The sequence below is a fragment of the Pelmatolapia mariae genome, linkage group LG1 (genome assembly GCF_036321145.2).
Source record: "Pelmatolapia mariae isolate MD_Pm_ZW linkage group LG1, Pm_UMD_F_2, whole genome shotgun sequence".
NCBI lineage: Eukaryota > Metazoa > Chordata > Actinopteri > Cichliformes > Cichlidae > Pelmatolapia > Pelmatolapia mariae.
Window position 1 is genome coordinate 33,502,801 of NC_086227.1, and position 12,794 is coordinate 33,515,594.

General features: G+C 40.1%; 1 protein-coding gene across 1 annotated transcript; it reads right to left on the reverse strand.

Moving 5' to 3' along the window:
* Nucleotides 1-9: 9 nt before the first annotated feature.
* Nucleotides 10-12,487, reverse strand: tars3 (threonyl-tRNA synthetase 3). Its single transcript, XM_063479432.2, has 19 exons — nucleotides 12,162-12,487; nucleotides 11,807-11,893; nucleotides 11,510-11,697; nucleotides 11,191-11,314; nucleotides 10,814-10,938; nucleotides 9,309-9,426; nucleotides 9,164-9,228; nucleotides 8,948-9,026; nucleotides 8,062-8,208; nucleotides 6,707-6,805; nucleotides 4,080-4,246; nucleotides 3,800-3,962; nucleotides 3,515-3,652; nucleotides 3,023-3,100; nucleotides 2,806-2,906; nucleotides 2,233-2,337; nucleotides 1,623-1,695; nucleotides 1,380-1,494; nucleotides 10-526 (listed from the first exon to the last, which is right to left on the reverse strand). The coding sequence occupies exons 1-19, from the start codon at nucleotides 12,483-12,485 to the stop codon at nucleotides 378-380; spliced, it is 2,445 nt and encodes an 814-aa protein (XP_063335502.1). The 5' UTR covers nucleotides 12,486-12,487; the 3' UTR covers nucleotides 10-377.
* Nucleotides 12,488-12,794: the final 307 nt, after the last annotated feature.

Below are 12,794 nucleotides of genomic sequence, written 5' to 3' on the forward strand. Positions count from 1 at the left end.
ACCCACATTTGGAGAATTTTTTTTATTATTATTCCTGAATTTCCAGGCAGAGGCAGATCTTGGTGAAAATAGATTAGTGTAAAATTCACACAACTTTCATGTCACTGTCTTCACGTCCTTTCCTTAAGTTATTGAGTAACTTTTCTTGAGATACACTTAGATTACCTTGACATAATTTCAAACCCACGCTACCTACAAACAGTTTTCCCCCGTTCACTGACGATCACAAGAGCACTGCAGAGTAGTTGTGCAGGCCCAATCATTACATCCACTTACAGAGTATCAGTTTATTTTGTCTGCACTTTCCCAAAAACCATCTTGTGTCCCTTGTTGCTGTTTCATGTTTGAAGTATTAAAATCCAAGCTGTCTGCCTAGATCAGAACTCCTCTTCTGCATTTTGACAGCGAGACTGTTTGAGCAGGGTCAGGCGTGCCATCACCTCGGACACCGGTAGTTCTCCGTGGACTTTGTTGTCCCTTGTGCGCACATTGACACTGTTAGTCATCTTCTCCTTCTCTCCAACCACTGCCAAGACACAAGACAACAACAACTTTACACGGGCCAAGTTTCACCACACACTCCCACTTTGCGTGCTGAATTTGTCAGCTGTTGGTGGTTAACCAGCTTGGAGGTCTGTTTGGCTTATAATCAGTCAATTAAGAATGTTTATTTTGATGACTTTGACAGATTTTCGCTTATTCTCTTCCTTCACTACATCCAAAAATCTTCTGTGACACACCTCTTTTCTCCTTCCTGTTATCTCCATATTCAAACACCCTTTGATAATGTATCCACTATCCCTCCTCTGAGAATGTACAAATCATCTTAACCTTCAATCTTTAACTTTCTTTCCAAACCGTTTAATTTGAGCTGTTCCTTTGTTATACACATTTCTAATCTTGTCCATCCTGGTCACTCCCACTTGAAATCTTGACTCTACTACCTCCAGCTTAGCTTCCTATCTTTTTTTTTTCAGTAAAGTTTCAGGTATTTTATTTGAATTCTTATCCATTAAGCAGGATCTGATCATCACAAATTCATTCTGAAGCAAGACTATGACCTCAAGCATACTGACAAAGAACCACTTTTCCTGACCAGAAGAACAATGAGTCCTGCAGCAGATGGCCTGGCCCCCACAGAGCTCAGAACCAACATTAGTGATTCAGTTTGGGAAAACATGAAGAGACAGAAGACACTGACACAGCCTAAATCCAAAGAACTGTGGAGAATTTAATTTACTTTGTACCATGTTAAACTATGGACACATCGTTTTCACTCACTACAAATGTACAAGCATCCTCAATTACCCGTTATAGACGACACTTTTGTACAGTTTGTTGCTTAATGATCTAACGTGGGGGTTTTATTTTTTCCTCACCAAGAATGAAGTTATACTGTGCCAGCTGAGCATTGCGGATTTTCTTGTTTAGAAGGCAGCTGGAGTCCAGATCAGCATCTGCCATAAAACCAGCTTCTGTAAACTGCTTACACACCTGACATGTAGAAATTGTATTTGTTAATGTTCAGTACATTTCAATAACTTTCCATACTTATTGTCATTAACTACTGCATTACAAGAAAGAAATAATCAGAGATTAAGGCCACAATGGGGAAGTCATACCTTCTTTGCGTAATCCTCACAGGATGGGTTGACAGGCACTAACATCACCTGACGTGGAGAGAGCCACAGAGGCCTGGTGGAGGGTGAAACATGGGTATTACAACTTTCACATAGTGAACAGATAGAAACATGACAAGATCTGTTTCCTCAACAAAAATGAGCTAAAATCATGATCTGAGGAGGTAAAAATCATGCCATAGTTGGAGAGCTGTTAGTGACAATACAGGTAGAATTTCATAGTAAGCCAAGATGCCTACAATAATTATAAAGACCAAAACTTATTTCTAAATAAAAGACAGATCAAAGCAGTGGGTCATAATAGCACTGTATGTTAGTAGTTTTAGTAGGCACATTGTGCTTATTGTCATCTCTATTTTGAACTCTAGTAAAATAGCTTTGCATGAGGTGGGTGGGGCTTCTGGTCTTACAGCCAGATGTGTGCCTGGTATCACCACAGGACAACTGAATGCTTGAAGACTGAACTGCTGGCTCACCAGGACTGCCATTTAAAATTTTAACCTTGTTTAATATGAGCATCCACTATTGTGACAGAAAGTACCAAGAATAATGGGTGTTGAATACAAAAGTAACCAGAAAAACAACACATTACCATTTCCCTGCATAGTTCTCTGTCAGAATGGCAATCATCCTTTCCACTGAGCCTAAAATGGCCCGATGGATAATGACTGGTCTGGATTTGTCATCCCCATCTTTTCTGTAATTGTAGCAAAAGAAACAAAAAAATAAAAACACTTATGTTAAATATGGTTGAATAAAAACACTTTATTGATGTATTGTTATATACACTGACTTGGCAGCTCAAACTGGTTTTAATGTCAAGCACTCTTTTATTATTAACCCTGTAATCATTCTCATACCTTCCCATTGTCTTTCTATAGACAATACTTTTCTGACACAGACTTCTATACAACTATAAACACCATTTAGCCATGCAATGCCTGCTGTCTATTGCTGCACAGTACGTGCATCGTTTTCCCCATGGTGCGTATATTAATTGAAGTTCCCTGTGAGTCTATAGCCTGCCACCTGCACAGTGAGTTCAGATTTACATACAGCAGCACAGGCTGAGACATCTTATCCAGGAGGGGCTTAATGCGTAATCCTTGGCGCTGTAAAGCACACAGACTCAGCAGTGTGTCAATATTTTTATTAGGTGACTCACCCCACAAAGGTCAGATTGAAGCGGATGGGCAGCTGGAAGTCCAGCTGAATGGTTGCACACTGGTGGTAACGTCCAATAGCATCTTTGATCTTAATGTCAATCTGCAATAGCACAGAAAGAATTATACTTCTTTCCAGACCACAGAAGGAGATTCAAACTGAGCAAGTGTTTGGAAGGAGATTAAAAAAAAAATGAAATAAAAAGATTCATTCAGAACCTTGGGTCCATAAAAAGCACCGTCACCAGGGTTCAGTCTCCATGGCTCTCCAAACTCATTCAGGCTGTTTTCCAATTGCTGTCAAGTATGAGGTAGATGTTAGCATGTACTTTAAACAATACAAGGCAATTACTGTAAATCACGCCAAGTGGAACTACAGTAAAGTCCATACTTGGGTATAGAGTTCAGTTTTAATTGGTGCTCTTATGCAATTTACAGCTGGACACTCGAAGGAATCAAGCCAAGAAAATGAGTAATGTCTTTTATTGACAACACACCACCCACAGAAAATCATGAAACGTCACAGATTTGACACTACTACTGCATAATTACATGGCAGGAGACCGATACTATCATCCAGAGTAGTTCTGTGTCAACATGAGCTTTTATTTGCTTAAATCTCTGCTATCCCTTTAGATTTATAATTCAGTAGTTGGATTTCCTTTTTTCACACGTTTAACTACTTAAACTGTGACTCATGACACAGTTTACCTTCTCAGCTTGATTCCACACAGCAATGTCACCCAAATACTTGTCTGGGCGAGTGGAGAGGTGAAGCTGGAATGAGAATCCAAATACATCGTAAACACAGCGGAGGAAGTCCAGACAGCCCTTCATCTCTGACTCGATCTGTTTGAAAAAAAATATATACATATGACTCAGCATTTAGGAAATGACTCATAATAAGCAGGTACATGTTTTTAAAAGATGTTTTTCACATCTTGTTAGACGCAAAAAACATCCCACAGAAATGTTAAAAACTACTGATGTTGTGACCTGATCCATTGTGCAGAAAATGTGAGCGTCATCTTGCTGGAAACGGCGCACTCTGGTCAGCCCGGTTAGTGTTCCTGACAACTCGTTTCTGTGTAGGACCCCAAAATCTGCCAGCCTCAGCGGAAGCTCTCGCCATGAGCGAGGCCTGTGGCTGAACATCAGACTGCAGGAAAACCAAATTAAAATTACTTATATGCATGAAGTAGTGTGTGTGATTTTGATATACAAACCTGAGAAGGAAAAAAATACAATATTTCTTTCCTGAGAGCTCTACATTTACCAGTGCCCGGGGCAGTTCATTGGCTTCAGAGCAAATATGTCATCTTCCACAGAGAAGGAGAACATATTTTCGCTGTAGTGCTGCCAGTGGCCAGATGTCTCCCACAGTTTGCTGTTATAAATGTTGGGGGAGGCTACTTCCTGAAAGCCTCTTCTCCAGTACTCATCCTAGAAAAACAACAAACCACAATGGCTAAACACACCATTTAGGCTGCACAGGTACTCAACTGAATCATGACTTCTGGCATGCAACCTTAAGCTGCAGCAATGGAAATCACATTGTGTGGGCTGTATTTATCCATTTGTTGCCATTAAGCAAAACATTTAACAGGCTGTTGAGCCGTTTAGCAGCCAACAGTACAAAGACACTAACTGGAAGAATTTCTGTGAATATGTGAAACTGTGAATACCAAATAGGAAGTTGCTGAAAAAGAAAATGCTTGCTCACTCAGCTTTCCTCAGTATTATTTACCAGAAAAGGAGAATTTCAAAACCTGGAAATAAATGAGTGCATGTACTGAAAAACTCATGACACTTCAGTCATTAAAGTCAGCACTTGTTGTCTATAAATATGAGCTGGGTTCCCTGCAAAGTAACTTCTGACTGTTAAATGTTTTGGTGATATCTTGGAAAGGGAAATGCATAGCATGCTGGTATAATTTTTTCTGCAGTTTTAACAGATATAAGTGATGTGATAATGATCTTACACCCTGTCTGTGCAATGTATGAGTTTGTCTTGGCATGGCTTGGTTTGGGGGGGTGTGCTGCGAAAGTCTTCAAGATGTTAGCATGTCTTTCCAAATACACCACAGAGACAAGTTCCTGTAGAGTCAGTGAACTTGTCTGAGCAGTTGAAGTTGCGCTGAAATCTGAAGACTGAACTTTAAAGACCTTTTGAGAACTTCCAAATGTAGAGAATCTGCAGCTTCACAAGTAATATGAATTTTCCTACTTTGACAACATGTGCAGAGAGGACTGGATACAGGTTTTATCTTCAGCTAAATTTACAACCCCAATTCCAAAATGTTGGGAAGCTGTGTAAAATTTAAACAAAACAAAATCCAACTATCTGTATGGTAGTACAGATAGTTGGTTGTACAATGTAGAAACTGAGAAAACGTACCACTTTCAAAAAAATACTGTCTCATTTTGAATTTGATGGTATCAACATGCCTCAGTCCCTTGCATACAGAGAAGTTTCCAGAATAACAGACTCAATCTTCTGATGATATTATGCACTGCAGATTAGATACTCAAAGTCTTTGCAATTTGTTGTTGGAGAAAATCATTTTGAAATTGTTTACTTCTGAGGAACTCTGTTGCTCCAAGATTCTCTTACTGTTGTCAATGAACTAGTTGCAAAATATTCACCCAGCTCTTTTTTGACCACTTTGTTTTCCCACCTTTTGACACTTGTTGCTCAAATTTAAATTGAGCAAATATTTTTCATGAAATAGTAAGAGGTCTCAATTTAACGATTGGATATGTCGTCAATCATATATTGTGAATACAATACGGGCTTGCAAAAGACTGTAGTCTATTTTTATTTGCATTTCACACAGCTTCCCAAAATGTTCAGAATTGAGTTTATGTACCATTCAGTTTGACCTATGTGTAGGTAAAAAGGCCTTCATAAGGACCAGGCCACATTTCAGATTATGCACAGGGGTCAGGGTACAACCAAAGTTTTCTGAAGCTCTAAGGGATTGATGAACAAAGCTGAACAAAACTTTCACTTGGTGTTACTGTTAGAGAATTGTGGATCAATATGATTGTCATTGTGCAAGATGATTAGATCATTAACAGGACGATTAGATCTTTAGCAGAGTGATTAGATCTTTAGCATGAATGCTGACTTCTGTTTCCTATACAGACACATATCACTGATCACATCACATGCTCATAGACACACACACACACATCAGATGTTCTCTGTTGCAGACACACATGACACATGTTCACATGTGAGTGTTTTATCTGTTACATGATTAATGAGATGTTTGTGTGACCACAGAGTTAATAAAAGGCTGCAGGGGAGGCTGGCTCTTTGGAGTTGTCTGGGATCAGGTGAGGAGTTTGCAGCTCCAAGACCCTGGTCCAATCCGCTCCCCTTGAAAGTTAAAATGGATCGAGCTCTGTCTTGCTTTGTTCACGGGAATAAGTCTCTAAACCAGCGGGGCCTGCGAAGTGCAGACCTAACAGTTACGCTACTTATTTTTGAGCTTCTGTGATTGGAAAAGTCACAGCTAGTGGTCTGCAAGCCATTGAGAAGGCAATCACAATTGATACTGTGAAAATGCAAAGCACAGTCCTCATGGACTGTAAAATGATTGTAAGGGTTTCTGTGGTTCAGTAAAGTCCTTCCAACCAAAACTTTACTGAGACAAACGATCCTAAAAGTCGACTCAGTGTAATATGAAAACACAATGTATATATGAATACTCTGGATCTGAGGTATACAATTATACACAAACAGTAATGATCCAAGCATTGACCTTAAACACTGATTCACATCTACTGAGCTTGTAATACTGATATTCAATTAATATTATCTGAATGTTCCTATAACATTTTCTCAAAATGATACAGATATTGGAGATAAAATAAGCATTTAGCTGTATCTCCTACCCTGATGAATTCTGTCAGTGTGTTGTAGATGTAAGCTCCCCGTGGCATGAAGAAACAACTGCCTGGGCTGAGATCATGGAAGAAGAAGAGCTCTTGATCCTGTGAAGCAGACAAATTTTAAAAATGATTTCATATCATCATTATCTGCAGGTACAGCCAGCAATAAACTCCATGCACAGCAGAGAGTGTTCCAATCATCACACACATCAGACCATCTGTCAGTGAATGACTGCCCACAACCTAACAAGAGAACAGAATAAACTTTTATCAAAAAGACTTAAGACACATTTTAATCACTATGGTAAGCACTTTTAAATCCAATTGAATAAATATTGTATTAATGACAATAAACTTTGCACTTTCCTTTGAAAAGAGGCTGTGAGATTTCAGTTTCTTGGCACTTACTTCTAGAAAGACCCCAATTACAGACCAATTTAAAATTCAAATCATGCCAGGGATTAAAGGCTTGGCGCCTAGCATCTTTTCTTATGAAAAGACACACAGACACACACCCTCATCTCTATGTGTGCCAAAACATATTTGAAGAGTTACATTAAGACCAACTACTCGCGTTACAAGAATAGACTGTAGTAAGAGATTTAAAATGTACTGGTTCCATGCTGAACTGACCAAATGAAAAAAAAAAAAAGAAAAAAAAAAAGAAAAAAAAGGGGGGGGGGGGTCAAATTAGAAAAATGTCACCGAACACCGTTTTTAAACACAACATGTCACTTTTGCCACCTCCCTCCAACTGGCTTTGACAGCCTTATAGCTTGTGTTTAATATGGAAACTGCGTTGTAATAAGTGCTGATTGAGGTGTTGCCGTCTGTGTCTCCCATGCTGGGTAACCAGCTGGGGCGCTCTGATGACTCACTCACACTTGTTCCGAATGTGCCAATGTGAGGAAACACAGTGCCCTCAGCTGGTACATAGCAGCAACAGGCGATCTGGTTTTCAAGTGAAAAACCTCACATTCGATCAGTCTTGTATGGCACTGAAAATATAGAGAAGCTGAGAAATCGGTTTGGCAACGAGTTCTGCTTGCTGGATTACATAACTAGAGAACTCCTCTTCAACCTCTCAAATAAATGCATTTCATTTCCCGGTTGTTGTGTGCATGTTTACAGTTAATGGTTGTAGTGTTGGTCCAGGTTTGTTTCAGTGTTTTGACACGTCTATAGAACCACCGAAACAAACTAGTGAGGAAAAACTTCTACAAAAACCTCAAAGTGGATCTGTTTGCCATCACATTACATAATTACAAATTAAATTACACTTTGTACTGGGTTTAGGATTTGGTTTTAGGCCTGAGTCAACTAGGCACACTAAAACACTACTACCTACAATGACTCACTTTTCCAATCTTGCGATGGTCTCTGTTCTTGGCCTCCTCCTGAAAACGTTCCCATTCCTTCAACATCTTTGAGTCTGGGAAGGATATCCCATAGATCCTCTGCAGAGTCTCCATGTCAGAGCGTCCCTCCCAGTAGGTGGAAGAGTTCTGATGACAGAATTAAAAATGCTTTTTGACTCAGTTTGTTAGGTGCTTAAGCCTATGACAACATTTTGAAAAATCCCTAAAGTCTGCATACAAGTAATCCCTCCAAATCTTTGGTTTCAGACAGGATTTTTTCCTACTTTGCACCTAAATGGTGCATTTCATATTCCCAGTTGGAATTTGATTCTAAAGTGCCCTCTCAAGTCCAATTTCCTACTCAGAAAGTCAGAGCAGACTCAGCAGCCCAGAGCTATCAAGCCAAGATGGCAGGACTGACCATAAAGGGTAGTAAAACTGTAAAACTTTTAATCTATACTGTCACTGTTATTTATTTGTGACTTACCCAGAGCATTGATCGGGTTCTATCTACGAATGTGCAGCAGCTGCATTGTGCTGCATTGCTCTACCTTACTAAGAACCAAAACAAATCTTGATTTTCCTCGCTTTTTTCTGGAATCCGCTAACAAGTTCTGACATCCCAGTTCCAAGGTATCTGGAACACAGCATCAGTGTGATGCTGTAGAGAGGGTGTATTCTTGCTATAGTCATCTTGGGCATAAAGATTTTGCTGTTAAAATCTTCTGTTTTTGAGAAACTGAATTAGATGAAAACAGGCTTAAAGGGAAAGGCTTGTTTGCTTACAGTGGTTGATCTCAGACAATCTCAGATCTTATTTTTAACTGTGAATCATGTAAAGATACTCTACTAGAGTCCAAGAACAAAAATATGGAGTTGGAAATACCTTGTAGATCTTCATGGCCTTGATCTTGCCTGTATGTCTGACATGTGGACCTCTGCACAGGTCAATCAAGGGTCCACATCTATCAAAGAATTGTGACTTACAAAAGTTAGCATTACAAGAACTTTAAAAATAATAACAGTAACACAGTGGACATTTCAAAAACACAGCATCAGAATATAAAATATATACAATTAAAGTTAAAAATAAACATCTTACCTATAGACTGTAGTAGTTGGGGTGGTGACTTTCTCATTGAGAATGCGGCATTTAAATTTGTTGTACTGGAAGATGGAAACAGTTGGGGTTAGTAAGATATATAAGTCTAAGCAGAAGCAGAAGAAGTCTTACCTCTTTCACTCACCTTAAACATTTTTAGTAGTGTCTCCTTGCTGACTTCAAGTCTCTCAAAGGGCTGTTTTTCCTTCACCACAGCTTTACATAAAGCTTCCAGGTCCCCAAACTCCATGCTGGACACGCCCCTGGAAACAGCAAACATATTAAAAAAGACTCAAGGGAAAGGAACAGCCAACTCGCACAGTAATCTGGATGACACGTAGGTTAAAATCAAAACCCAAGAAGTAGAAACCATCACAGCTCACATCAAGTCAGTAGATGGGAAAATTAAGTTCATCTGGGAAGATACAAAGGACTCCTCAATGTGCACATTGAGGAGAATGCATTGAGGAGTGCAGCATTGAAGTTTACCAGAAACCCACCTCTGGAACACAAAGTTTGAGTAATCAGGACCCTGCAACACCGAGCAGAAAACGTTTCCTCTAAGCCAGAAGGGAAAATGAAGGAACACACACATGTAAAGAAACCTCTTAAACCATGTGGTTATCCCAACTGGTTTTTCATCAAATAGGCAAAGATGCACAGTAAACAAAGGCAGACATCAACTACGGAGCAACAGAAACAACATTGTCATCCATTATGTAGCAGGTTTATCAGACAGGCTCATGAGAATCTTCTCCAAGCACAACATCCCAGTGTACTTCAGACACAGCCACACACTCAGACAAAAACGGGTTCATCCCAAGGACAAAACACCCAAACACAAACTAAACAACATAGTGTATATGCTGTGCAGTGCAGCAAGGAGTGCTCAGACCTCTACATTGGAGAAACCAAACAGCCACTCTATAAACCCATGGCACAACAAGAAGAGCCACCTCAACAGGACAAGACTCAGCTGTACATCTGCATCTGAAGGATAAAGATCACTCTTTTGAGGATGCCAATGTTTTCATTTTGGACAAAGACAGACGTTGTAAAAGGAGTGAAAGAAGCCATCTATGTCCACTGTGAACAACCATCCTTGAACAGAGGGGGTGGCTTACGACACCAACCATCTGCAACCTATAATCCAGTTTTGAGATCCCTTCCCAGACGCCCACTCACATCTTGTGTCAATTGATCTCAATAAGTCACATGATAGGGTGAGGCAAGGTCTCACAATGGTTTCACCTGAAACCTCTGCTGATAATGACCCACACCTTGGCTCATGTGATTAGGCACATGATCAATACTGGGTCAACAATCCTCTTAAGGGACAACTCCCAATAGCGCTTAAAATCTGGAACTCTCCACCAACTGGTCTTAGAACTGAAGCAGCTTCTCAGGTGAGAGGTGAAACGTCTTCAAGAAACTCAAAGAAGTCTAGCCGCTTTTCATTAGATTAAGGGACTCAAGGTTAGTCAAGTCTGACATGAGGATGCTGTGGACCACCAGTCTATAATAAAAATCTCAAATGCATATACATGAATTAATGCCAGAATGCCATACCAGAACATTCAAACTCAAATACAAAAAAAAAAAAAAAAAATGTATGGAAATATTGAGTTATTAATGGCAATACTTGCTCACTTTTGTCCATCCAGGAACATGTCGTAGTAGAAACCGTTTTCTATGGGAGGTCCATAACATAAACAACCCCCATAAAAGCGCTCCATTGCCTCCCCCAGAATGTGAGCACTGGAATGCCAGTACACCTAGGGATTAAATAACATTAACTTGTTATTATTCTTGTGAGGAAAAAAAAAGTAGTTACAGTAACTCAGTGTATGTTTATGGATGTCCTCATAAGGTTGTTTTGTACAATACTGAAAATATTTAAGAATAAAATTCATTGAATGATATCAGGAACTGATTTGCAGTGCATTTATGTTGTGTCCCACCAAATTCTGTATTTACAAACAATATTAAAATATTATTGACAACTTTAAAGGTTTAAGAGTACTCACAGCCTGAGCATCCTCATTGTCAAAGCGCAAGATCTCAAGTGAGCAGTCCTGCTCAAGAGGCCTGTCCAGATCCCACAGTTCCCCATTTACCCGAGAAATCACAGCATTGTCAGCAAGACCCTGGCTGAAAGACAAATGCAAATCTGTGTCAGTGGTTTCTCTCATTATGATAAAGCATGAGAATTAAGAATATTTGCAGAAAAAAAAGAAGCATAAAGGAACACAGAGGCAACATTCCCTGTTGTTATTATTAGTAAATACCCACATTAAGTAACACAATTATTAGCTGATCATTAGTGATGAAATCAGTGGTACTAACCTGATATTACAGGCCAGCTGATATGGAGTAGTGACCCAAGCTTTGCCCTCCACCTTTCTCCCATCTGGGAGCTCCACTGTAATGGGCTTACTGTCTGCAGCTTTCTTTGACTGCAGGGCATCGCTCTCTCTCTTTAGTTCCTCATAAAGACTGAGACGCTCTGCAATGTATTCAGGCCAGGGATTCAGCTGAAGCAGATAAAAAATAAAATAAAGACAATCGAAGTCAAGAAATTGTCCACACTTTGGTATCAACGTTTGGATGAACAGGATAACTTGCAGGTCCTGTAATCAGCACCTCTTTCATGCCTCCATCTCCTTGCACCTTGTCCTGTTTCTTTTCTTTCTTGTTCCCATCACCTGTTTTTGTACTCACAGCTGCCACCTGTTAATCAGAAAAGAGTGTGCTTCTTCAGACCTGTAATGTCCTCTTATCACGATTTCTGCCAAGCCAAATTATCAGCCTGTTCACCGCTTACAGAGCGCAAACACATGGGCTTGACTAGGGTTGCTATTTCTGGAAATGGGGTAGCATAGCTTGCCATTTCACGGGACAGAGGCCCGCTACTCATAACGATACAGGACTACTACGGCTCACAGCTTACTCATATTACAAATAAAACGATTTAAACTACACCGGTCTGTATAATTACCTTGTTATTGTCAGCTCGGTTGTTTGTCTGCTGAGGTTTGCTGGTATTTTTCTGCGGAGCTTTGTCACACTTGGCTCCTTGTTGCCTCTTGCCCCGCGCCTCCTCCAGCTCCAACTCCGCCTGAAGACCCCGCCGGAGGTGCAGCAGCCGATACCTGAGCTTCTCATTCTCCGTCCGCAGGTTCTCCAGCTCCGGAGAGACCACCGCGAGACCGGCGGCGTCTAGACCTTGACCCAGTCCATCCCGGAGCGTGGATATTTCCCTGGTGAGGAGCAAAATTTGCTCCTCCTGGGCGGCCAAACGTGCAGCCAAGCACTCCGCCATCTTTAAATGACCACCAATGACAGCTGACTTCCGGTGAGTTTTTATAGAAAATAAAAGCCTCGACTCCAAATTGTGGTAAAAGGACAAACCAAAAAAATTATCTATCTCTAACCAAATTAGATTTGATATAGAGTTTAACATGTTTTACATTAATACTAGTGTAAAAAAATTGATTTATTCAGTTTTAAGCAGATCTTTTAACTGCTCTCCTCGAGAAGTGGGTAATATTTTTGTGGGTGTTACAATCCTAATTTCCTAGTATACTAAACCGCTATCAGAAACGACTTTTTCATAGAAAGCCATCTCTCC